General features: G+C 41.7%; 2 protein-coding genes across 7 annotated transcripts in view; one reads left to right on the forward strand and one right to left on the reverse strand.

Moving 5' to 3' along the window:
* Positions 1–8239: 8239 nt before the first annotated feature.
* LOC148103195 (uncharacterized) overlaps positions 8240–26687 on the reverse strand; it is a 28899-nt gene continuing 10451 nt past the window's right edge. For all 6 annotated transcript variants that reach the window (XM_087838501.1, XM_087838500.1, XM_087838505.1 and 3 more), the window contains 5 exons: positions 20782–21105; positions 14890–15216; positions 14309–14629; positions 9886–10212; positions 8240–8520 (listed from right to left, as the gene is read on the reverse strand). In XM_087838501.1, coding sequence (XP_087694627.1) covers positions 8429–8520; positions 9886–10212; positions 14309–14629; positions 14890–15216; positions 20782–21105 — 1391 coding nt within the window. In that variant the 3' untranslated portion in view covers positions 8240–8428. The remainder of the gene's footprint in view (positions 8521–9885; positions 10213–14308; positions 14630–14889; positions 15217–20781; positions 21106–26687) is intronic.
* LOC148103196 (uncharacterized) lies at positions 16768–18591 on the forward strand. The gene is made up of 4 exons (XM_087838644.1): positions 16768–16903; positions 17045–17296; positions 17873–17962; positions 18133–18591. Exons 1-4 carry the CDS (start codon positions 16774–16776, stop codon positions 18390–18392), a joined length of 732 nt encoding a protein of 243 aa, XP_087694770.1. The 5' UTR covers positions 16768–16773; the 3' UTR covers positions 18393–18591.

Below are 26687 nucleotides of genomic sequence, written 5' to 3' on the forward strand. Positions count from 1 at the left end.
ACAACCTGAAAGGTTGGGAGTTTAAAATGCAAATCAACAGAAGGAGAAGTAGAAAAGTAGAATGTCACAGAGCACATGGTGTTATGTTTATAATATGTATTATAAAAGAGCTATATAAGGATCTGAATGTGGCAGGATGAGCTAATCTAACGTTAACCAGAATTTCTCTCATTGTTTCTTGTGATTTTTGTCCTAATACACTAAATTTCTGTGCTACAAAACTGACTGGATAGAGAATCACATAAATCATTGCTTCGATTATCAGAAGCAATCCTTATTTTAAAATTCTGATAGTTTGTCTAATGACTTTTGAGTCTTTGAAAAGGACTGTATGTAAGGGGCTGTAGATCATAAAAAAGTCCATGCAAAATTAACAGTCGTGGCAGATGGCTCCCTGTCTCTGAGCCTGAGTTTTTGTTTCACAAAAACCAGGCATGCTGCCAACAGATACTGTGCTGTGTGAGATATCTATTCTTTGCAGTCTTAAAACTTCCATGGAAGACAATCTCCTTGGTAGAAAACTGGAACCATCAACATAACACCTGTCACCCTCATCATCACAAACTGCACCTTTGTTTCACATGAATTTCTTGTGTTAATCTGACCTTAACGAGCAGTTGAGGAGGAACTGTATACCTGAACTGCCAGGAAAAACTGACAAATGGCAGAGAAGATTTCTTTTAGATGTCATCAAGTTGAAGTGCCAGCAAAAGGACAAGAGAGAAAAGATGTAAATATTAGAAAGATAACAGCCATTCAGCAAGTTGTTGATATATCATTATTATTATTACTAATAGAAGGAGTAGTACAAATAGTCATTCATTTGTATTTGGGACATTGTAGAATGTATTTTGTTCTGACTTGTTTTTTACTTTTTTACTGCTTTTGACACGGTGAGATACACCAGTATGTTGTGAAATGGATGCAAGTGCAGACACTGAAGGAGACAGAACTGTGTTGTAGACGAAAACAAACCTTTTTTATTGTGTGAATGCTGTAAGGCACATGTGTCAAAGTCAAGGCCCGCGGGCCACATCCGGCCCGGCGTACATTTATATCCGGCCCGCGAGATCATTTTATATAGATTTATTATTATTGTTATGCATGGCCCGGCGATACGAGGTGCTAATAAAACACAAACTACAGATCCCATAATGCAGCGCCGCAGAGTTGGGGAAAAGTTCTCAATCGAGTTTTTGAGCTCAGCAAGGAAATCTGTCAGTTCATGGACATGGCATGTATGATATGGTGAAGGCATTTCAAGTGAAGCTGTCACAAATGCACCAGTGCAACTGAGATACACCAATTTTTATATACTGCAGAAAAAACAAAAAACAATCCTATGATGCAAATTTGCAAAGAAAACAGCATGTTTATCAAAATTAACTATTTTAAGCAGTGCAGTTCTAAGCATCCCAGGAACTATTCAGAAAAGCATGAAGTCAAACATGTAACATATAAAAAGAACAACAACAAGGTCCTTTGCATTCAATCCCTATTCAATCACAGCCTCAGTTAGTAACACTACAATGTTTTCACCTGTGTTACTATCATGCATGGCTCGCATTTGTAGTACATGAGACTGAAGTTTCCACTGGTCCGTTATGTGACGTGCTGTAACAGTTACGTACGATTCAGTGGCTCTCGAAGTCTAAGCATCGCATGTCAATGCAACTGTCTCCGATGAGCTGAGAGAGTCCAGCACTGTCGCTTTGACTTCTTGGTACAACTTTGGCAAAGCGATGTCCGTGATGTGTTGTTGGGAAGGAACAGTGTAACGGGAATCCAAAGTTTTAATCATATTACGAAATCTTTTATTCTCCACGACACTCAGAGGGCGCATGTCTTTGCAAATAAAAACAAGTACTGACTGCGTTATTTTTGTTGCACGAGTTGAAGTTGCTGGTAGTTTCAAAAAGTTAACTTCTTCAATTGTCCGTTGAATGGGATCACATTTGTTTCGTTTTAAAATTAGCGTTTGACACTTCGTCGTTATGGTGTCTAGACACGTGTGTTCGTAAATTTGTTGTATTACCTGAATATTTGACTCTGGCGGTGCAGATTTTACGGGTGCATTGCTCTTGTCATAGTCTTTACTGCCTTCTTTTGTCCTAAATCCAAAATAAGTCCACATATCAGCTTTGAAAGCTGTTGGGGCCGGCTGTATCCTCTCCTCTTCAGTCATCAGTTAGCTAGCACAACTGGCCACACATCCACTGTTTTACTTCCTTGGTTTTGGCAAACTAGACGCTTCTACAGTTATCGCGAGACCTTGTTTTTCCATCAATGTAAAGGCGGTAAAAACTGCAAACAAGTGGCCAGAGTTTGAATTGCAACATACAAAAGAAATACACAGTAAATGCATGTAATTTTTCAATTAAAAAAATCGATAACACTGATTTTGAATATCCATTCAGTATCAATACACGAAATATCACGATATTTCGATGTATCGATATTTTCGTACATCCCTACATGCTATAAGTGCGTATATAAACATAAATTTGCAGTCCGACTGAAATAGTCTCATGGGCCGTATTCGTATCCGGGGGGGTGGACGTTCCCCACCCCTGGCATAGACTCTCAAGCAACAGGCACTTTGCTCTATCTACGGTTTATTGAGGTTATAGTTAACCCTCTCAGGCTCAAATTAAGTTTTAGTTGCTATTGCACAACCAAGTCCTCCAGTGGTACTTCTGAGTAAAAAAAACTCGTAAAATATGTATGTGGGGTAATCAGGTTGTTAGTTTTTAACTGTTGCAAATCTGCAACGCCTGCCTTGAGAGGGTTAATCTCAGGAAGAGTCTTCCTGAAGAACTCACTCTGCAGCCCCATAAACTAACTCCACCCCCACTGACCACTCAAAATTTTTCATGCAGTACAGCCAAAACATGTCTCTTAAGGTGGTGTTGGAGAGGCGGATGTTGTCCAAGACTCTGGTTTGTTTAACCAGGAGGATCCCAGGCCTGATTTTTGTTGCTGTATTATAAGTATTCTTGTTTTATTGTTATTGTTATTTACTTTATTGTTGTTAAATACATATCAATTCAAAATTGTTCAAAGTTAGTGTTATGTTCCTACATGTTAAAAATACTTTTAAGTAAAATGAGTTCAGTGACCATTGCTGTTTGTTTTAGTCAATTTATCCATAACATAAAACTTTTAAACTAGTGCAACACATATAACTGTCATGGTGCGCTGTGTGGCAGGCAGGGATTGGACTCAAATGCAGGACTCACGGAGGCAGAACGTGAACTTGAAAACAGGTTTAATGCTGACCAAAGGAAAACCAAACAGAAAACCCAAACTGGAAACACATTAAAGAGAGAGAGATGAAAGAAAAGCTGATGATGAGAGCAGAGAGAGGAAGGTGTACTTACCGTGCAGGAGGATCACAAACACCACAAACATCTTCATGTTCCTGTCAAACTCAGAGACTCTTTAAAAGCCCTTCAGGACATCAGCTCACAGCAGCTTCACTTTCCTCTGCTGATCATCTACTGACACTCTCACACTGCTCACACTGTCACAGCTCAGAGTTCAGCTTCACACTTTGTTAAACCAGATCTGTGGAATGAAGTCCGGCCGGCCACAGATCACTTCTGAGGAAAGAGGAGGACGTCGGCTTTCCTCCTAGTTTCACGCCCAAGCGCTCCGGTTGGAGGCGGCTGCTGCAGCCTCACCCTGACATGCACAAAGCTCCACCTTCAGTCCTGACACTCAAACTTCCCTTCCGCTGTCGCTACAATGATGCAGATGTGAAAAGCTCAGTACAGGTTATCAACGAGGCCGGGTTCTCTGATCACAGCGATCCTCTGTTTCTAAAGTCCCACATGATCACATTTATGATGTGGTTTCTTTTCAAATCAGGCAAATAAAGTTTAAAGTCTGCGTGTCTCCAGACTGTGTCCACAGTGTTTCAGTGCAGCAGAGTGAATCTGATTTACTGGCAGCTTTTTGTCCTTTCACTGAACAAGAAGCTCCAACAGAGATGAAATGAAGCTGTGTTTCTATCGTTGCTTCATGATGGAATAATGCTGACATCAATATAAAAATGGGACTTTTGGTTGTCGGTGATATTTGTGAGGCTCACATGTGTGAATGTTGTTGTTTGGAGGCTCAGCAGCTTTAATGAGAAGAATGGAGGCCAGGCATATATCAGCACTGCTGCTGCCTGAGCCTGTTCACTCCCTGCTTGGTGTCCACACTGTGGACTTTATATGTGCTCTTTATACTGTCTGTGTCAGAGCTGATGGCTCAATACACACAAATATGCCACATAATGTGAGCGCACACTCTGTGTGTGGCACATTCCAACAGTGCTGTTTGTGTGTCAAAAAACAAGCAGAACAAAGGTTCAGTTTAAAAAGAATGACTACACCCTGAGGGTTCCTCGGGTGGCTCAGCAGGTAGAGCAAGTCCTCTCCTGACTCCTCCCACCAGCATGTCAAAGTGATCTGTACAAATGAAACTGAGGTTATTGTTCTCGTCCCTAAACATCATAGAAATATGGTATCTAACCAGATTCTTTCTCTGGATGGCATTACCTTGGCCTTCAGTAACACTGTGAGGAACCTTGGAGTCATTTTTGACCAATTCAATTCAATTTTATTCATATAGCGCCAAATCACAACAAAAGTCACCTCAATGTGCTTTATATTGTACAGTAGATCGTACAATAATAGAAAGAAAGGCCCAATGGAAAAATGTACCATGTCAACCAATTAATTAAGTGGGATTTGGTTGTTGGAGAGAGAGAGCGAGATTCTAGATGTGGGAGATTTGTGACGTTTGGTGTGGAGTAGTTAGTTAGTGTGTTGTCTCGTGTAGTTGCTGTGTAGTCGTTTTGTGTGTCAGTGAGGGCACTGATGAATGTCACAAAGGCACATTTGTAAACACTGTCACCGAGTAGAAAACCAGTGGAGTGATACACCTCCTGCTGTCAGGCCTGCAGGTTTATCCCTGTGCTGCTCTCCTCTGTCTTTTGGTGGACCAACATTGTTTTTTCCTGTCACACATCATTTGTGGGTTTTTATACTTATTGGGCTACATATGTATTTATCATACAGGCTATACAGGACATAAAATCAAAACTCACATGTTTTATGTAACTAAAGTGTTTAATTATGTGGGCTACAGACAATAATTAAATTATAAACTATATGTATATGAAAAACGTGTATACTTACTGCATTTGAATTATTTTAACCACATGTAAACACCTGCATGTGTGTTTGAATAACAGGTTTTGATTTTGCCGCCTCATTTGATTTCTTTGCCACCCTCATGCCACCCTAAGAAAATGTCTCTAGATCCGCCCCTGCATATACAGTGGCTTGCAAAAGTATTTGGCCCCCTTGAACTTTCCCACATTTTGTCACATTACAGCCACAAACATGAATCAATGTTATTGGAATTCCACGTGAAAGACCAACACAAAGTGGTGAACACGTGAGAAGTGGAATGAAAATCATACATGATTCCAAACATTTTTTACAAATAAATAACTGCAAAGTGGGGTGACAATGTTGTTGTCTTGAGTTCCTTCTTTTCCCTTCCGAACACACGCATGTAAAGGAAGCACTTAAAACATGCGGTTATCCTAATTGGGCGTTCATAAAGTCAGCAAAGAGGCAAAGAAAAGAAGATGAGACACCAACTAGGGAGGATAAGAAGGACAGACACAACAACATTGTCATCCCCTATGTAGCCGGTGTATCAGGAAAACTCAGGAGGGTTTTCTCCAAGCATGACATCCCGGTGTACTTCAGACCCAGCAACACGCTCAGACAAAAACTGATTCACCCGAAAGACAAAACTCCAAAACACAGACTTAACAATGTGGTGTTTGCTGTACAGCAGCGAGGAATGCCCAGACCTCTACATTGGAGAGACCAAACAGCCACTTCACAAGCGCATGGCACAACACAGAAGAGCCACCTCCACAGGACAAGACTCAGCAGTTCATCTGCATCTAAAGGTCAAAGGTCACTCTTTCAAGGATGCCAATGTTCCCATTTTGGACAGAGAGGACAGATGGTTTGAAAGAGGAGTGAAAGAAGCCATTTATGTCCATTGTGAGAAACCATCCTTGAACAGAGGCGGTGGTTTACGACACCAACTGTCTGCCATCTATAATCCAGTTTTGAGATCCTTAACGGACGCCTTAACGCCCAGAAACAGAGTCCGCACAATGTGGTGAGCCACACGGTAAATCAGGGTTCCTACTGCGATGAGCTGTGGCTTTCCATGCTTTCAGGTGACAGCCTGGGTGATTAACACAGGGAGTTGTGGGGAATAATCCAGCTCCAACAAGTCTCAAGCGTATCTTATTGGCAGCAGCCCAAGAGTAAAGCCCCTGAAGATCCAGTTCTCTGCTAAGCCGACGAAGCAGCACAAAAAAGCCCGCTCTCTTCCCCCATTACCTCAGATGAGGCCTGGGAAGCAAAAAAGAGCTGACTGGCAAGAATGGAGGTAAACCTGGTGCTGTGCCGCACCCAAGTGCCGCGCCCAAGTGCCGGTGGGAAAACACCCTTGTTTCGTTGACTCTGAAAATTATCCATAGCAGATTTAACGCTATCGCAATAACACATGGTGATCATAAATCCGGAGGGAGATGATGCTGGACAAAAGTGTAGAAAAGACACTAGCACAACATGAAAAGTAAACAAACAGATGGACAGAGGCAGCGGCACAGCCAAACACAGGCGCCATCTTGCATCTGTGAACCAGTGCACCTTACATTCCTTGCTAAAGATAAGACTTTATTAATCCCTCGGGTGGGTTCCTCTGGGAAATTCGGTTTCCAAAAGCACAGCACCGACAGAAGTTACAGAGCGTGAGCAGAATATTATATATATACACATATATAAATACAGAGACATATATAAATAAAATATACGAAGGGGATAAATAGAATAAATAGGAATAAAAATAAAAATAAAAATACAAGTGAATTGCACATTTCAAGTATTGAAGTCTGTCTTATGTAGGAAAAAAGACCCGTTCATCGACAGTGCGCGTTATAGTCCGAAAAATACGGTAATATTCTAGAAATAATAATGGATTGCATTTATATAGCTCTTTTCAAGGCACCCAAAGCACTTTACAATGCCACTATTCATTCACTCTCAGCTACAGTTGTAGCCACAGTTGCCCTGGGGCAGACTGACAGAAGCGAGGCTGCCAACAGGTGTCTTGCCCAAGGACACAACGACCAGGACAGAGAGCCCGGGGATCGAACCGGCGACCTTACGGATACAGATGCGTTTCCCAACCCCCTGAGCCACGGTCGTCACACACCTGTCCTATCAATTGTCTGTAACACTTCCTACGTTGGAATAGCCATCAGCATGAGCTATCGCATGTCCACCATCACATGCCCGAGTATGGAAGTGACGTCATTTTCACGGGAAATGTAGTTTTTTGGGTTTTTTTTTTTTTTTTTTTTTTTTGGGGGGGGGGGGGGGGGGGGGGGGGGGCTTATAAGCCTATACTGGTGTTTTTAAAAGTCATGTTTGACTTTAAGGTTTTCTGTATATGCTCAGAACTCATATTGCACTTGTAATAGTTTATTTTGATGCGCATGCTGTTTTTTGGGTTTTTTTTTTTTGCAAATTTGCATTATATTTATTTACATTTTTCATGCAGTGTATCTCAAAAATACCCTCAAAATATCAAAATGTCCTGTTCAATTCAATTCAATTTTATTTATATAAAATATATAGCCAAATATATAGCCAAATATATAGCCAAATATATAGCGCCAGATCACAACAAAAGTCGCCTCAAGGCGCTTCATAGATACAGAGAAAAGTAGCCATGATGGTTACCTTCTGTTAAACGCTTAATGACGTTTCAAACGTGGCAAACTTGTCTGTGTGTGTACCGATTTCCAGATTTAATGAACTGATATCGGTTTATTCCAGTTAAAATCAATTTTAATTGAAAAATCGATTATTAAAACCCACCCCTACTGTGTGTGTGTGTGTGAGTACTGTAACTCCTTTATTTCACACAGACAGCTTCAGCATTTGTTCTGCTTTCTCTGCTTTAATTTGAATGTAACAGAAAAACACGACTAGAATTTACACAAACGTGTTTACAGACTGACTTTAATGTGTTTCTGCACATGCTTGTCCTCTGGTCATGTGAGCATGTGGTTTGCAGGAACGCTCCTCTTCCTCAGAGGATCCACCTGTGCTTCCTCTCCTCTCTCCTCCACCTGTTACAGTGAGGGAACGTCCTCCATGATGGAGGAGCTGCTGGAAAGTGCTGAGAGTTTCCTCCAGAGTGAGACCTCTGTCACAGTTCAGAGGATCTACGGCAGCAGAGACCTTCATGGACACTAAAAGTCTCAAACACACAACAACAACATCACACTGACTCCACTCTGACATCACTGATCAATAATCAAAGAACACACAGATCAAACTGATTGATCAGCCATCAGAGGAGTCGGATCAATGGAGCTGCTTCTGTTCCTGATGTCCCCTGTTTGATCCTGGACCTGAACTCTCCCTGCAGAGGAGACACAACACAGTCAGACACACAAAACTCGCTTCCTTCCTCAGACATAATCGGTGTAAACTGGTCCAGTGAGGTCCTGCAGAGAGTTTTCAATAACACAGGAGATGTGCTAACTCCAGAGTTCAGATGACAGTGAGCTGGGTTGAGCCACAGACTGAGCAGCAGAGCACAGAAGCACTATTGACCATCATCCTGCTGGTCTGTGCACACTTAATCTACTCCATCACTGTGTCATTCTCCTTATTCACCAGTCTTTGTTTGGTTATAGTTCATAGTTTTGATGCATGATTCATAGAGTTATGATGTCTTTGTGTTTCCCTGGTGAGTATTAATAATAGGTAGAACCTTAGATTTCTGAAACAATTAAAATGTTCAGTAAGCATTAAAGTAAAATCCTAAAACAGGACACCTACACTGTTTGTACACAGACTGGGCCGATGTTTGAATTCAGGTTTCATATTTCCTCTTTACTCTCAAACCTTCGAACAGCTGCGAGTCTGCAGCTGAGACAATAACAACTCAAACTGTTGGTTATTTTCAGAGTTTTGTTTTAAAATCACTTGGAACCGTCATGTTTTCAGTGATTCTTTTATTTCCAGCATGTTTTAAAAGCATCACAGATCCTGTGCTGGAGGAATATGTTCTATATGTGCAGGTTCAGCCGTACTTCACTGAAACCACTGAGCGAAGCCAAACTGTGCATCGCCTCGTCACAACTATGTGTTTATTAATTTAAGGTTTTTGAAACCGTAGACAGGTTTTTAATTTCTTTTAGCTGTTGCTAAATCTCTATTACACTGATGGAACTGGATGCTGACCTTGCTTTGTAGTACAGGGCCCAGGAAGATATAATATCAGCAAAGTTCATCACAGTCAGGATTTATTTACCTTACTGTGGTTTAACTTTCTCTGTTGGGCTTCTGCCTAAACTGAGCACATTTAAACTCTAAAGTTTACCACCCGTAGCCTAAAAAACAAGCAGCACCAGCTGAGGCTTGTCAGCTCAGGTGAGAGGATTACAAAACCACCTCAATCTAGAGGAGCTCTACACCAAATGGTGGTGAACGAGAGTCATGAGCCCTCATAGGAAGCCCAGTCACACCAAAAACAGAACATCTTCTGATGGGCAAGACAGAAAACGAGCCGGAGCTTCTAACCTCAGATCATCATACTGAAACATACCAGCACTAAAGCCCCTCCCTCACTACTCAAATACTCACTCATGAACATCTGTCGTTATTGCTCTGTTAATGCTAATTTTTCTGTGGTTGCATTTCTTTCTTTAATTATTCTGAACTCGTAACAATCATTTAACGGTGCATTAACTTACATATCAGAGCAAAGACACAAACAAACCTGTGACTGTGAGCAGCACTGTTTTCTTCCTCCAGATGTCCCCACTGATGACCACACAGCTGTACTCTCCACTGTCTCTCTCTGTGGGCTGTTTCAGGGTCAGACTGAGGTCTCCAGTTCTCAGCAGGTCTTCATTCACTCTTGTTCGGTCTCTGTAAACCTGGTGCTGTTTGTCAGGCTGGTCAGATCCACTCTGACACATGTGAACCATCGTGTATTCTGGTTTATATCGTTCCCACTTCACTGTGGCCTTTTCAGGAAGCTCAGCTGTGGTTTGGAAAGGCAGCTTTACAGACTCCACCCCCTCCTCTACGATCACCTGACAGTCTGAGTGGACAACAAATACAACAAACACAACATGAGCTCTACACAAAGCAACAGATGGTTTTCACAGTTTCACAGTTGTAGAGAAATCTGAAGAACAGAAGCAGATCTCAGAATAAAAAATAAAAGAGGCAGAAATCTTTTTCATTCAGTTCAAATCCAGTCTTTAAAAAACAACCCTTGTGTCCTGACTGCAAACTGACAGCTGATTTAATGGGAGAGAGACTTTACAACTAAACGTTCTGCCTCTAATTCCACTTTTAGAAACTCTGGGAATCACATGTTAGCCTGCTGTTATGGTCCCTGCACTGGGCAATGTGTTGTCTCTCTCTCGGGCTCTAGGGCTCCTCCTCTGGGTGGAGACCTTCATTCCACCTGGGAGCTGCACCTGAGGCTGATTATGTCAGCAGTATTTAAGACCAGCGCTCACAACCACTCGTCGCCTGAACGTCTGCTAATCATCGTTAGTGCTAATCCGTTCATGTCTCTTGCTGATTGTTAGTATTTGTGCTAATCTTTTGCTCTGTCTTCAGCTAAATCCACCGACCACGCCTGCAAACTGTCACCGCTTACACAGTCTGGTTGCTGGTCACTTTTGCCAACCATTGTGTGTCAGTCATAGCAGTCCCAGCTCACAGTGTGTGTGTGTGTGTGTGTGTGTGTGTGTGTGTGTGTGTGTGTGTGTGTGTGTGTATCTGCCCTAACCTTTGTATATATTCCCCCAGCCCAAGTGTTTATAATCACAGTTTTCACTTAGTCACTATTTCACTCCACCTGTATATAGCCACTAAACTCCATATTAGTGTGTATTCACGTTTTTTTCACTTGTTGTAATAAATTCTTGCCACGTTCATCCGGTGTCTGTGTTTAATCTGTTTGAGTCCAATCCGCCCTGTACAGCCCGCGCCGTGACAATTTCCTTTAATACAAATGTTGTATTCTAGCATCTGTAATTGTGTGGATGCTGTAAGCACTATTGTTTTCCCGTTTCTCTTAATTCTTTATTATTCTAGTTGCTTCCATTTTTAGCAAAAACCTCTTTTCAACAGAATTTTTGAGAATTTTCACCTCTTATTAGAACAAATCTCAGCTGTTTTCAGAAAAAACTATTTTCGGCCCAAATTCTGCTGATTCACCTCTTTTCTGCAAAGTTTTCAGCCTTTTCACCTCTTATCAGCACAATTCTCAGCCGCTTCTGCTCATTTCAGCAGAATTGTCAGTCTCTCCACCTTTTCTTTGTGAGAATGACTTTGGCTCAGTGAGATGAGTAGCTGCCTTGAGACCAGGAGGGCCAGGTTCTAATCCTGCTCAGGGCAACATTTTTTTTCACCACTTTTAAGCACAAATTTCAACGTCTTTACCCCTTTCAGTAGGTTTTTTGGCTTTTCACCACTTTTCAGCAAAAATTTCTGCTTCTTCACTTGTTTTCAGCAGAATTTTCAGTTTCTTCACCGCCATACAATTTTTGCAACTTTTAACTTTTTCAGCTATTTTCAGCAGACATCTTCAGCGTTACAGCATCCACACTGCATTTTCTCAGGAAATGCAAATTTTTCTAGTCTAATGTTGTGGTCAGCAGCATCAGTTGCTACAATAAGGACCAGCACAGAGATGACTCCACTTTCAGAAACCATAATAAGATCATTTTTATCTTTCACCAGTGCTGCTTTGGTGCTGTGATGAACTTTAAATACAGACTGAAACTCTTAAAATAAACCACCTTCTACAAATGATCACACGCTGATTTATAATCACTTTTTAAGGAGTTTAGGAAAAAACTGAAAGCTCAAATTTGATCTATGATCATTCTGTCTCAGCTACACCTGTTGATCAAACAAACAAATCTTTACCCGAACATCAGAGGAAAAAAATCCACAGGAAAGAAACACTGCTATTAGAAATTATAGTGATGTGAAAAACTGTTTGACCCATACTGATGTCCCACTGTCACCATGTGTTCACACTTAAAAGTTTCACTTCATCAAACTAATTTTAACCCTCTCAAGGCAGGCGTTGCAGATTTGCAACAAGTAAAAGCTCACAACCCGATTACCCCACATACATATTTGATGAGTTGTTTTTACTCAGAAGTACCACTGCAGGTATTTGTGCATTAGCAACAAAAACTTAATTTGAGCCTGAGAGGGTTAATATATTTGATATACTTAATACCACTTTTAAATCGCATCTTAAAACTCATGTATTCAAAATTGCATACCCTTCATTATGATTCCATATTAGTCTATTTTTCCTTTGTTTAGTTTTTATACTTTCATACTTTTCATACACTTTGTTTTTATTTTCTTGTACTATTGTAAGGTGACCTTGAGGGTCTTTAATAAAATTATGAAATTATGTGATAGTGAAGCCCGAGATATCCAAACTTGCCTTAACTAACATGAAAATAAACATAATCTACATAAAATAAATATAATAATAATAAGTGTTTTTGATAACTTTTGATGAGTCATTAAAGCACAGCGGAGGAATTTTGCTTCACTACCTGCAGAATTACTGTACGCGTACTGTAATCTGATTACAGTAACACGCTACTCTCTATCTGAGACTGGAGTCAACTAGGGCGCTCCAGTACCTCCATTTTGGTATTTCTGAGTTGTTCAGAGGTGGACTTCCTGCTGTGTTCTGGATCAACGTCCTGCTGCATAACTCAACCACTCTGGAGCTTCAGAGTAGAAACTGATGGTCGGATATTCTCCTTCTGATTTTCTGGTAAAGACCAGAGTTGAATATTCCATCAAACACAGTGAATCACCTTTAAGCAGAAAAGCAGCCCAGACCATCACACCACCATGTCTGACTGCTGCTGAGTTCTCTTAACTAAATGCTGTTAGATTGATGCAGATGTAAGAGGACTCAAACCTTACAAAAATTCCTCTACCGAGTATGATGTTTCACAGAAAATGTGATGCAAACCTTTTTCTTTTTGCTCAGCAGTGGTTTTTATCTTGAAATGCTGCCATGCAGGCCATTTTTGTGCAATCTATTTCTTATAGTGGGGTCATGAACTCTGACCTCACCTTTGGGAAGTGAGGCCTGCAGTTCGTTGGAGTTAATGAGCTGTTGAGCTTTTGGGGTCACTTTGGCCGGCTCATAGGAAGGTTCACCACTGTTCCACAGTTTCTCCTTTTGTGGATAATATCTGTGGTTTGTGGTAAATAGTGACATGATGTGTTGCTTTTCAGGTCTGTGAGCCTACTTCACTTTTTCAGACGATTTCTATTTAGTGAATTTCTTGATTCTGGCAATAATATGGCCACACCTGAGTGTGGATAGTGAACGTGAACTCAGCTTTCCAAACATGTGTTTTCACACAGGGCCAGGTGGGTTTGGACAATCTTTTGCCCAAAATAAATGAAATCATCATTTAAAAATGTGTTTTGTATTTAGTCAACTTATCCTTATCTAATATTATAAACTGATTATCTGAAATAAGTAAGTGGGGCGAACATGCAATATGGAAAAATAATGAAGAAGAGGAACAAGTTTTTTCACAGCACAGTCACCAAACTTTAACGTCTCTGCTTTTATGAGATTTCTCTCAACAAAAAAGTGTTAAAGATTTTTTGTAAGATATTCTTTAGCATACATTTTTGAGGTAGCATTTTAAAATGGTACCATCAGTCAGCTCCCTTTGGCCCCAAACTCAATTAGAGACATTTCAGTGGGAAACCGCTTTTACCCTCAGGTAGCTTTAAATGAATATAGTAGTAATAATTTAATAGCAGGTCTCACAGTAAGAAGGTCCTGAGTTTGATTCCACATGACTGGGGCCTGTCTGTGGGGAGTGTGTTCCCGTGTTTGCGTGGGTTCTCTCCGGGTTCCTCCATGCAGTTAGTGCGGTTAGATCATTGGTAATTCTAAACTAAAAGGTGTGAGTGTGCGAATGAACGTCTGTCTGTCTCTATGTGTTAGGTGACCTGTCCACTCTCCCTGTGGTAGCTGGATAGTCTCCAACCCCCCGTAACCCTGACAAGGATAAGAAAATGGATGGATGGTGCTACAAAATACACTACTGACTGGAAGCAGAAAATTAGATGATGCAAACCTCTGACCTCTGACCTGTATCTACAGCACTGACCTCTGACTTTCAGCTGCACTTCCTTCTTCATCAGGATGTTTCCCTTCCTGTAGACGGTGCAGGTGTAGACTTGTGTGTCTCTCTCTGTGGGGTATTTCAGGGTCAGACTGAGGTCTCCAGTTTTCAGCAGGTCTTCATTCATCTTCGTTCGGCCTCTGTAATCCTGGTCCTCCTCTTCAGGCTGGTCAGAGCCGTTCTCATACACGTGGACCTTTCCGTAGTTACCCTTCCACTCCACTTTAGCATCTTCAGGCAGGTTTCCTGTGGTTTTAAAAGGCAGCTGGACAGACTCCACCCCTGAATCCACCTCCAGTTTTTGGACTGAGAAGACAGAAAAGCACAAACTTATAACTTAAACATGACAACAGTTTAAGCTGTTTTGGAGAGGTTTCATGTTTGGAAAATGCTATTGTCTGCTGGCGGGAATGAAGGAGACAACGAGTCTCTTGATTGCACTATTAGTTATGTTAAATTATTGTTTCTGTGGTTGTGTTTCTTTCTTTAATTAATCTGCAGATGAACAGCTAACAACCATTTAACGGTGCATTAACTTACATATCAGAGCAAAGACACAAACAAACCTGTGACTGTGAGCAGCACTGTTTTCTTCCTCCAGATGTCCCCACTGATGACCACACAGCTGTACTCTCCACTGTCTCTCTCTGTGGGCTGTTTCAGGGTCAGACTGAGGTCTCCAGTTTCCAGCAGGTCTTCATTCACTCTTGTTCGGTCTCTGTAAACCTGGTGCTGTTTGTGAGGCTGGTCAGATCCACTCTGACACATGTGAACCATCATGTATTCTGGTTTATATCGTTCCCACTTCACTGTGGCCTTTTCAGGAAGCTCAGCTGTGGTTTGGAAAGGCAGCTTTACAGACTCCACCCCCTCCTCCACGATCACATGACAGTCTGAGAGGATGAGAAATAAACAACATGACCTCTTGTGACCTTGTGCTGCTTAGTTTTGACAGTTTAACAGATGCAGAGAAAGCTGAAGAACAATGTTACAGTCATTGCAGGAGCTCCAATAAAACTGACCTCATGTGGGTCTCTCCTGCCTTTGATGCCACCCTGTTTTGTTCAGCCGACTTTAGTCAGCGATTAGAGCTACTTAAGGCAAAAGAAAGGTGAGCTCTAGTGCCAGGCATCCTTGTTGGTTTTGTAGCTGGTGTGAGTGTGCAGTGGCACTTTTAGGGAAACGTAACAAGTGGGGCCTAGTCCGTGATCTCAGAAACCAGAAGCTTGGAATTGGCAATATTTCATTTTTGAATATTTGACTTGTAGGTGTCTAGAATAATGTTACCTTGGAAAATACAACTTCCCAGTTAAGTTAGGTGAGTGTCTGAGTTTAAGTTCTTACTTCAGGCACTAGTTGCATAGATAAGATAAGATAAACCTTTATCAGTCCCAGTATGGTCACGGCACAAAGCGGACAATACAAAGTTAAGAGCAGCAAAAATTAAGAAAAACAGTAGAATAGAATAAAAAAATAGAATAACATACTATACAAAAGAGAATAAAATTGTTTAGCCTTATTTTCAGAGTAATCTGGGGATAAGTTCTCTGTTGGGGACAGGAAATTGAGGGCTCTTGTCACTGAAGCTTTTGCCTTACAAGTCGCCTCAAACCCAACATGCTCCAGAAGATAGGGAGGTGAAGTTCATTGTGGTTATGAACTGGGTCAGTTTGTATTTACCATTTAATGTTTATGCCACAACAGGTAAGTTGGTCAACGAGAGTAAGTTGTGTTCAGTTTAGCATTAGTGTGTTTGATTGTTAGCAAGCTTGTGACCGAGTTGGCAGACGGGTGTGGTGGTGCCTTAATTAGGTGTTTCAAGGCAGGTGCAGCATGCTGGCACTGCTCAAGTTTGTGTATTTGCTAACCGTTCTCTGATCGATATCAGCATTAAATTCAGTTTTATGTATAAATATATAGCAGCAATTCACAACAGCAGCTGCTTTAAAGGTGCTTCATGCTGCAAGGAGGCTAAGGTCCTGGGAACAACAGGAAGTAATAGCTTTATTTTAAAGGGAAAAGACCACCAAACGAATCAGGCCTCAGGAGCAGCCTCTGTCCCGACAGTGTAACGGTGTGTTCACACCGAACGCGATGGACGCGAATAGAGCGTCAGGTTTACATGTAAAGTCAATGGAAAAGCGCGATGACGCGCGATTGTGGGTCCCGCGAAAATTCGGAAGCAGATTTGCGTCGCGAAAACGCCAAAACGCGTGAAACGCGCGTCAGTGTAGCGCGTCTGGCGCGTTTGACTCGCGAATAAAACCACGCGCGTGAGTTTTTGTGTTGCATTTTGTGCATACGCGCGTTTCGCGTCTACCGCTCGAGTTGGAAAAAGCTGAACTCCAGCGTCAAATCGCGCCGCGACAACCAATCAGGAGCCTGGTGACGTGTCTCTGACCTAGGTCAAAGGGGCAGATCCAGCCAAAGCCCTTCATTCTTCATTCAGTATGGAGGAAAAGCTCATCAGTGCCGTGGCTAATCACCCGGAGTTATATGATGCTAGCTACTACTTCTACCGAGACAGGAATAAAAAGGACCTAGCTTGGAGACACATAAGTGAGGAGATCGGGCAACCTGGTAAGTTCATTCCTTCTTCTTTTTAATTTTCAGACTGACCCGATGTACCCGCGCAAAAGCTAGCAAGCCCGCCTACTGTCCCGCTATTTTCCCACTGATGTACAAATACCTTTCCGCTAACAAGATAATGCGTTTATTCAGAGGACATCTGCAGGAGAAAGTGGAAGAGCCTCAGGGACACTTATAATAAGGAGAAGAAGACAGAGAAGGAGAAGGGGAGTGGGTCTGCAGCAGGATCGGGGAGAAAATGGAAGTTCTTCACGGTCATGGGGTTTCTGGACCCCTTCCTCACCCCGCGGGAGACTAGCGGTAATATGGTGCGGACCGTGGAGAACTTCTCCCCCGAGGACCAGGGACAGCCCGAAGAGGCAGCAGGGGAGTGTCAGTCAGAAGGTATGTTTACAATGAGTTAATGTAGGCAGTTAATTTATGCGTGTTGTCATACAGGAACATATTTTGTTTATTAATAAACAGTATACAGTAGTCCCGCTGTTCATCCGTCACTGCCTCGCCTTTTCGCTGATTTTATTTATTGCACCGTACAGCTTTCAACGATGCGCATTGCATTCTGCAGCCCAAATGACAAATCTCCTCCGTGTCGTGTCTCCTGCGCTTGCCAAACTTATCATGTTTGGTTTTGATAACCATCACGTCCAATAGAAAAAAACAGCACAAAAACACTCATAACTATGACCCTTATTCGGAAATACACACCTGCACCGGGAGCAAAAAAGGCGCACAAAAGTGGCGCTGCAGACGGAGAAAAAGCGCGGCATAATACTTTTACGTTTTAAAATCGACAAAGGTTTTCACTTTGAGAATCAACTTGTGAGAACTGTGACTACTGTTCATGTGCTGCAATAAATGAGAGACCACTGTATATAATAATAAGTATATAAGTATATAATAATATAATATTCTCTATGACTATTGTCTTCAACCTGTTAACATTTAATATTGTCTTCATAGAGTCAAGTAATCATGCAGCAGAGTCCTCAACTGTCTCTTCTCCTGGCTCTCCAGTCCCTGGTCCCTCAGCTCCTGCTGCTGCACCCACAGGTATGAACATCAAGCACTGACAGCTTTTTACTTGCTTGGATTCCCTTGTGATCACCTTTACTAAATATCTACAACCAATCTGTTTATATCCTGTTTTTTTCAATTTTGAAAATGAAAATCTAGTAGCAGCCTTCTCATTACTTTGTGTTGTTTTGTGCTGTGTTTTACAGGCCCACAGAGGAGGACAGCTCGAAGGCGGGCGAGGGACGGGTCCCAGGACGGTCCATCGGCGGTGGAGCTGGCCATCCTGGAGTCCCTAAAGAGGCCACGCCCGTCTCCAACAGAACATTTCCTCCTCGGCCTTGTTCCTGTTCTGGAGAGCATGCCGCCTCAGACACGAGAATTCGTGAAATTTCAAATTTATAAATTAGTTTTTGAAAACAGCACAGCTGTGTTAAATTTGGAAACATTGGACCCTAATGATCAGTAGTTTTCTGATGAGGCAGCAGCTCTCCAGGGCAGAAACAATGTTCTTATTTTTCTCCTCCTTCTCCCTGAGGCTCTTCCACTCCAAGCTGGGTCCTTTTTATTCCTGTCTCTCTGTAAATAGTTAAATTTCATATATTTATGATAAATGTTTTTGTTAATGAATTTATATATTTTTTCAAATAAACATTTATAATGACTAATGTCTCTGTTCTACTACACAGCAAATATTGGCACCCGACTTGACACAAGTAGAATTTATTTCATATTATACTAATGACAAAACATACTAATACAGTGGGATGCAAAAGTTTGGGCAACATTGTGAAAAGTAATTATTTTCTTGTACAAATTATTGGTTGTCACAATAAAAATTGTCAGTTAAATATATCATATAGGAGACACACACAGTGATATTTGAGAAGTGAAATGCAGTTTAAAGAAAGTGTGCAATAACTGTTTAAATCAAGCAGGTGCATAAATTTGCGACACAAAAAAAGAGAAATGAAATAAATATTTAGTGTATATCAATGTGTGTGTCTCCTATATGATATATGTAAGTGACATTTTTCATTGTAACAGTGATTCATACAGGAAAATAATGACTTTTAATAAGGTTGCCCAAACTTTTGCACCACACTGTATATAGGAACATAGTGAAGACAAGTTATTTAAGAGAGTAAAAAGAGGTTAGTTTATTTTGGAGTAGAGCTCCATTTATTAAGAAAAATTTAAAAGGACAGGAACACTCTTTAGAGGTTTGTGGGTGGCTCTTAAAAGAGCCGTTGTGGGGAAGTCACTCGGACTTCAAACAGGCTACTCCTTTGGTTGCCAAGACACAGCTCCCTCCGCCGAGAAGTGAGCCATGAACTTCTCCCTCACCAGGACAGCCTCTCTGGAGGAGTTGTTTGCTGGCAAGGAACCTGGACAAAATTGTTTAAAATGAGTATTATGTGTACTGCAGTTACAAAATACATTATTGAAATTACAAAATTACAAATTGCAAAACATAAATCTTACATAAAACCTTTTGTAATTATAAGGATAATTACATGATATATATTAGATATAATCTAAAACAGTCTGCGGGGATTATATACAAATATTCAACTATCCCAGAATTAAACCAGGTCTAAATAAAAAGGAGTGAGTATCACTACAAAGGTTAACTCAGTGGTCCTAATGCTACAGTTTGATATCAGCAAACACCGAGCGCATACATTGATATGACACCACAGACATGCTATCATTCAAACACTGATAACAGCATAAATCGAATTAAATCGGGACTTGATGAGACCTTCTGAGTATCACTAGAAATATTATAAACAGTCGTCTCCGTACCACATTCACTGTTAGCATAGCACATCCATGTTAGCAGTGTATAAATGGATGGTTTAGCATGTATTAGCACAGGTATCAATAAAGGACTACCGTATTAAATACTTTTACTAACCTCAGGCAGATGGACAGGCGCTCTGCAGGTGGGATTGAGCGCCTGTAATTGGTGTCTAGGCGGGCGATTCTGGGACCGACCCGGGGAAGCAGGTCCTCAAACTGGCCGAGTGAAAGACAGTGATGTCGCTGGAATCGGCCGTCATCCAGGCGCAGCTCCTGGAGCAAATGGTGAAACTCACCAAACTGCTCATGCCTCTGGAGGACCTGATGGACCCAGGTACGGCGAGGGTGTCTTTTACGCCGCTGCTCTGCTCTCCACAGTACATAGAGAAGGGAGACTCTCTCTTCAAGCGCTAACTCGACAGCTGCCATCTTGCAAAGATACCGGTCTGGCACAACTTCCTCCCACATCCCTCCCACATTTCCGGTTCACGCGCGTCAAAATATCATATTTTGACGCGCGATGGATTTTTCTTGGACACGCGTTGAGGCGCGAATGTGCACGCGTCAAATTAGGGGCGTTTGGGGCGTTTTTGTTCGCGTCCATCGCGTTCGGTGTGAACACACCGTAAGGGTTTCTGGTTGAAACAGAATAACGTAATTTTCTCTGAATTTGGAAGCAGGTAATTAAAGTTTACCCAGGCTGTGCTTTATACATGTCTGCAGTGACTCATTGATTTCTGCCATCTCGCTTCTAAAAGTCTTAGTTAAACCTTCTGAGGATCCATAACTGGATTCATGTGTGAAGAAGATTGCTCACACACATGCACAAGTTAAGTCTGTCAGAAATGGCACAGTGCCAAATGTGAAGGTAGGCAGGCAACTGTGAAGGGGGCTCAAGTCACTTTGCTCTTCTTTAAATAATCATTCATTTTCCTCCCACACAGCATATTAATTTAGGGCTACTTTAAAATTCCATAATCAGTCAGTTCACTTTTTTCACCTCAGACCTGTAACTACACCACTGACCTTTGACCTGTAACTACACCACTGACCTTTGACTTTCAGCTCCACTTCTTTCTTCATCAGGATGTTTCCCTCCCTGCTGTAGACGGTGCAGGTGTAGGTGTTTGTGTCTCTCTCTGTGGGGTATTTCAGGGTCAGACTGAGGTCTCCAGTTTTCAGCAGGTCTTCATTCATCTTCGTTCGGTTTCTGTAAGCCTGTTCTTGTTCTTCAGGCTGGTCAGAGCCATTCTCATACACGTGGACCTTTCCATATTTGTCCTTCCACACAACTTTAACACTGTTAGGCAGTTTAACTAACGCTTTGCAGGGTAGCTGGAAAGACTCCACCCCTGAATCCACCTCCACCTGGAACACTGAGAGAACAAAAAAGCACAACATGAATACATTTACAATGTTTCCTTTGACTGGATAAGTTGAAATATTTCCATTGAAATCCTTTCTGACTAGTTCCATCCTTTTACATCAGCAGATGCACTGACATTTGAAACAGTTCATTCAGCTGTTACTCCTGAAGGAGGAGGAGGCTGGTGGTGAGTGAGACTCTGACATTTGATGATGATTGTTCTGGCTCCTTAAGCACTCACGTTATGTAGTGTTATATAAGTTCATGCAACCTTTATTCGTTTCTGGCACACTGTTCATTTTATTTTGACATTCTACCGGAAGTGCTACTTCTCATTACTTCCTGTCTAACGGGAGAAGGACAGTTTGCTACTCCTGTGCCTGCCTATGCTGCCTCTTAAGCCAGCACAGTCTGTAAGTTGGCAGTAATGTTGTGTTTTACCAGTGAATGTTTAGCACTAACTGCCGTGTGTTGTTTGTGATATTTTGAGAAAGTAAATTCACTCAATTATGTGCTTTATTAGTCATTAGCCTAGACGCTAATTAGCGCTAGCTAACCACTAACATTAGCTTGTTAGCTTGTTTCGTTCTGCTTTGCTTTGCATAGTAACAGGTCATAGCATCTTCTAATTATAAGATTGTTTGCTTATGTCAGCTCATACGGGATATTTTGTTTGTTTACAGTTTTACCATTCATCCATTCATGCATTTCAACAAATCCATGCTATGCATCCAATCAAATAAATCCACCAGAAAGGAACAACGGTGTGGTTTTTCTACATGGGATGATGGTTGTCTGTCTGCCTAGTTAAGTGCAAGGGCAGAATAATGATGAAGAAAACGCTCTTATTTTTATTTGTTGGCATTTGACGCATCATCTGAACCTCCTTTTTTGATGATACTCTTCAACAAGAGAAACAGCTCATGGAGGATGGGACTACACTCTACTATGTTAAAGCAAATAATATAAACATGACAACAGTCACCTGTTTAAACTGGTTAGATCTGTTAGATTCTTTGACTTAACTACTCGGATCATTTTACATAAACACTGACCACCACACTTTATCTCATTCACATTTACTAACGAGATGAAGTAAATAAGTTGGAATTTCAAGGTCATAAAGTGTGAAAATGTGTCCTCAGTAATTTCTCTCCATTCAGTGTGTGACGATCCACAGTATGAAGTATAATTAAAGCTTCTGTATTTATTGCTCTCTGACCATTTTGTTCTGAGAGTATCAAACCTGACTTGTCTCCACATGTAATCATTGTCTGCCTGAGTCCTGTTCTTGGGTCTGTTTGACTCTCTTGGTGTGCTGTCTAATAAATGGAAGCTCTCTAACCATGTTCTGTTTAGTTTCCAGCCCTGCCTCGTATGCAAGCAATCTCATAATGAAAGCAATTTTGAGTTTTGTGAGTCTAACGGTGTGTTCACACCGAACGCGATGGACGCGAATAGAGCGTCAGGTTTACATGTAAAGTCAATGGAAAAGCGCGATGACGCGCGATTGTGGGTCCCGCGAAAATTCGGAAGCAGATTTGCGTCGCGAAAAAGCCAAAACGCATGAAACGCGCGTCAGTGTAGCGCGTCTGGCGCGTTTGACTCGCGAATAAAACCACGCGCGTGAGTTTTTGTGTTGCATTTTGTGCATACGCGCGTTTCGCGTCTACCGCTCGAGTTGGAAAAGTCTGAACTCCAGCGTCAAATCGCGCCGCGACAACCAATCAGGAGCCTGGTGACGTGGCTCTGACCTAGGTCAAAGGGGCAGATCCAGCCAAAGCCCTTCATTCTTCATTCAGTATGGAGGAAAAGCTTATCAGAGCCGTGGCTAATCACCCGGAGCTATACGATGCTAGCTACTACTTCTACCGAGACAGGAATAAAAAGGACCTAGCTTGGAGACACATAAGTGAGGAGATCGGGCAACCTGGTAAGTTCATTCCTTCTTCTTTTTAATTTTCAGACTGACCCGATGAACCCGCGCAAAAGCTAGCAAGCCCGCCTACTGTCCCGCTATTTTCCCACTGATGTACAAATACCTTTCCGCTAACAAGATAATGCGTTTATTCAGAGGACATCTGCAGGAGAAAGTGGAAGAGCCTCAGGGACACTTATAATAAGGAGAAGAAGACAGAGATCATGGGGTTTCTGGACCCCTTCCTCACCCCGCGGGAGACTAGCGGAAATATGGTGCGGACCGTGGAGAACTTCTCCCCCGAGGACCAGGGACAGCCCGAAGAGGCAGCAGGGGAGTGTCAGTCAGAAGGTATGTTTACATTGAGTTAATGTAGGCAGTTAATTTATGCGTGTTGTCATACAGGAACATATTTTGTTTATTAATAAACAGTATACAGTAGTCCCGCTGTTCATCCGTCACTGCCTCGCCTTTTCGCTGATTTTATTTATTGCACCGTACAGCTTTCAACGATGCGCATTGCATTCTGCAGCCCAAATGACAAATCTCCTCCGTGTCGTGTCTCCTGCGCTTGCCAAACTTATCATGTTTGGTTTTGATAACCATCACATCCAATAGAAAAAAACAGCACAAAAACACTCATAATTATGACCCTCATTCGGAAATACACACCTGCACCGGGAGCAAAAAAGGCGCACAAAAGTGGCGCCGCAGACGGAGAAAAAGCGCGGCATAATACTTTTACGTTTTAAAATCGACAAAGGTTTTCACTTTGAGAATCAACTTGTGAGAACTGTGACTACTGTTCATGTGCTGCAATAAATGAGAGACCACTGTATATAATAATAAGTATATAAGTATATAATAATATAATATTCTCTATGACTATTGTCTTCAACCTGTTAACATTTAATATTGTCTTCATAGAGTCAAGTAATCATGCAGCAGAGTCCTCCCCTGTCTCTTCTCCTGGCTCTCCAGTCCCTGGTCCCTCAGCTCCTGCTGCTGCACCCACAGGTATGAACATCAAGCACTGACAGCTTTTTACTTGCTTGAATTCCCTTGTGATCACCTTTACTAAATATCTACAACCAATCTGTTTATATCCTGTTTTTTTCAATTTTGAAAATGAAAATCTAGTAGTAGCCTTCTCATTACTTTGTGTTGTTTTGTGCTGTGTTTTACAGGCCCACAGAGGAGGACAGCTCGAAGGCGGGCGAGGGACGGGTCCCAGGACGGTCCATCGGCGGTGGAGCTGGCCATCCTGGAGTCCCTAAAGAGGCCACGCCCGTCTCCAACTGAACATTTCCTCCTCGGCCTTGTTCCTGTTCTGGAGAGCATGCCGCCTCAGACACGAGAATTCGTGAAATTTCAAATTTATAAATTAGTTTTTGAAAACAGCACAGCTGTGTTAAATTTGGAAACATTGGACCCTAATGATCAGTAGTTTTCTGATGAGGCAGCAGCTCTCCAGGGCAGAAACAATGTTCTTATTTTTCTCCTCCTTCTCCCTGAGGCTCTTCCACTCCAAGCTGGGTCCTTTTTATTCCTGTCTCTCTGTAAATAGTTAAATTTCATATATTTATGATAAATGTTTTTGTTAATGAATTTATATTTTTTCAAATAAACATTTATAATGACAAAATGTCTCTGTTCTACTACACAGCAAATATTGGCACCCGACTTGACACAAGTAGAATTTATTTCATATTATACTAATGACAAAACATACTAATACAGTGGGATGCAAAAGTTTGGGCAACATTGTAAAAAAGTAATTATTTTCTTGTACATATCACTGGTTGTCACAATAAAAATAGTCAGTTAAATATATCATATAGGAGACACACAGTGATATTTGAGAAGTGAAATGCAGTTTAAAGAAAGTGTGGAATAACTGTTTAAATCAAGCAGGTGCATAAATTGGCGACACAAAAAAAGAGAAATGAAATAAATATTTAGTGTATATCAATGTGTGTGTCTCCTATATGATATATGTAAGTGACATTTTTCATTGTAACAGTGATTTATACAGGAAAATAATGACTTTTAATAAGGTTGCCCAAACTTTTGCACCACACTGTATATAGGAACATAGTGAAGACAAGTTATTTAAGAGAGTAAAAAGAGGTTAGTTTATTTTGGAGTAGAGCTCCATTTATTAAGAAAAATTTAAAAAGACAGGAACACTCTTTAGAGGTTTGTGGGTGGCTCTTAAAAGAGCCGTTGTGGGGAAGTCACTCGGACTTCAAACAGGCTACTCCTTTGGTTGCCAAGACACAGCTCCCTCCGCCGAGAAGTGAGCCATGAATTTCTCCCTCACCAGGACAGCCTCTCTGGAGGAGTTGTTTGCTGGCAAGGAACCTGGACAAAATTGTTTAAAATGAGTATTATGTGTACTGCAGTTACAAAATACATTATTGAAATTCCAAAATTACAAATTGCAAAACATAAATCTTACATAAAACCTTTTGTAATTATAAGGATAATTACATGATATATATTAGATATAATCTAAAACAGTCTGCGGGGATTATATACAAATATTCAACTATCCCAGAATTAAACCAGGTCTAAATAAAAAGGAGTGAGTATCACTACAAAGGTTAACTCAGTGGTCCTAATGCTACAGTTTGATATCAGCAAACACCGAGCGCATACATTGATATGACACCACAGCCATGCTATCATTGCAAACACTGATAACAGCATAAATCGAATTAAATCGGGACTTGATGAGACCTTCTGAGTATCACTAGAAATATTATAAACAGTCGTCTCCGTACCACAGTTTGCTATCAGTAAAAACCGAGAGCATTCACTGTTAGCATAGCACATCCATGTTAGCAGTGTATAAATGGATGGTTTAGCATGTATTAGCACAGGTATCAATAAAGGACTACCGTATTAAATACTTTTACTAACCTCAGGCAGATGGACAGGCGCTCTGCAGGTGGGATTGAGCGCCTGTAATTGGTGTCTAGGCGGGCGATTCTGGGACCGACCCGGGGAAGCAGGTCCTCAAACTGGCCGAGTGACAGACGGTGATGTCGCTGGAATCGGCCGTCATCCAGGCGCAGCTCCTGGAGCAAATGGTGAAACTCACCAAACTGCTCATGCCTCTGGAGGACCTGATGGACCCAGGTACGGCGAGGGTGTCTTTTACGCCGCTGCTCTGCTCTCCACAGTACATAGAGAAGGGAGACTCTCTCTTCAAGCGCTAACTCGACAGCTGCCATCTTGCAAAGATACCGGTCTGGCACAACTTCCTCCCACATCCCTCCCACATTTCCGGTTCACGCGCGTCAAAATATCATATTTTGACGCGCGATGGATTTTTCGTGGACACGCGTTGAGGCGCCAATGTGCACGCGTCAAATTAGGGGCGTTTGGGGCGTTTTTGTTCGCGTCCATCGCGTTCGGTGTGAACACACCGTAATGCTTCCATGTGAACTGTATCATTAGTGGCCTTGCCGTATTCATTTTTAATGGTGGTTATAATCTTGTTAGATGGTGGTTAGAGTTTGAGGTCAAAAGCTAGTGAAAGAGAGGCAGGGACACCACAAATTCGTGGGGTGCCTCAGGGGATAGAGCAGGACATCTGCTAATGGAAAGGTTGAAGGTTTGATTGGTTTGATCTGCTCCAGTCTCATGTCAGGTGGCTGGAATGTGAA

Source organism: Neolamprologus brichardi, chromosome 3, assembly GCF_056152115.1.
Source record: "Neolamprologus brichardi isolate AB-2024 chromosome 3, ASM5615211v1, whole genome shotgun sequence".
In the NCBI taxonomy this organism is placed as follows: Eukaryota; Metazoa; Chordata; class Actinopteri; order Cichliformes; family Cichlidae; genus Neolamprologus; species Neolamprologus brichardi.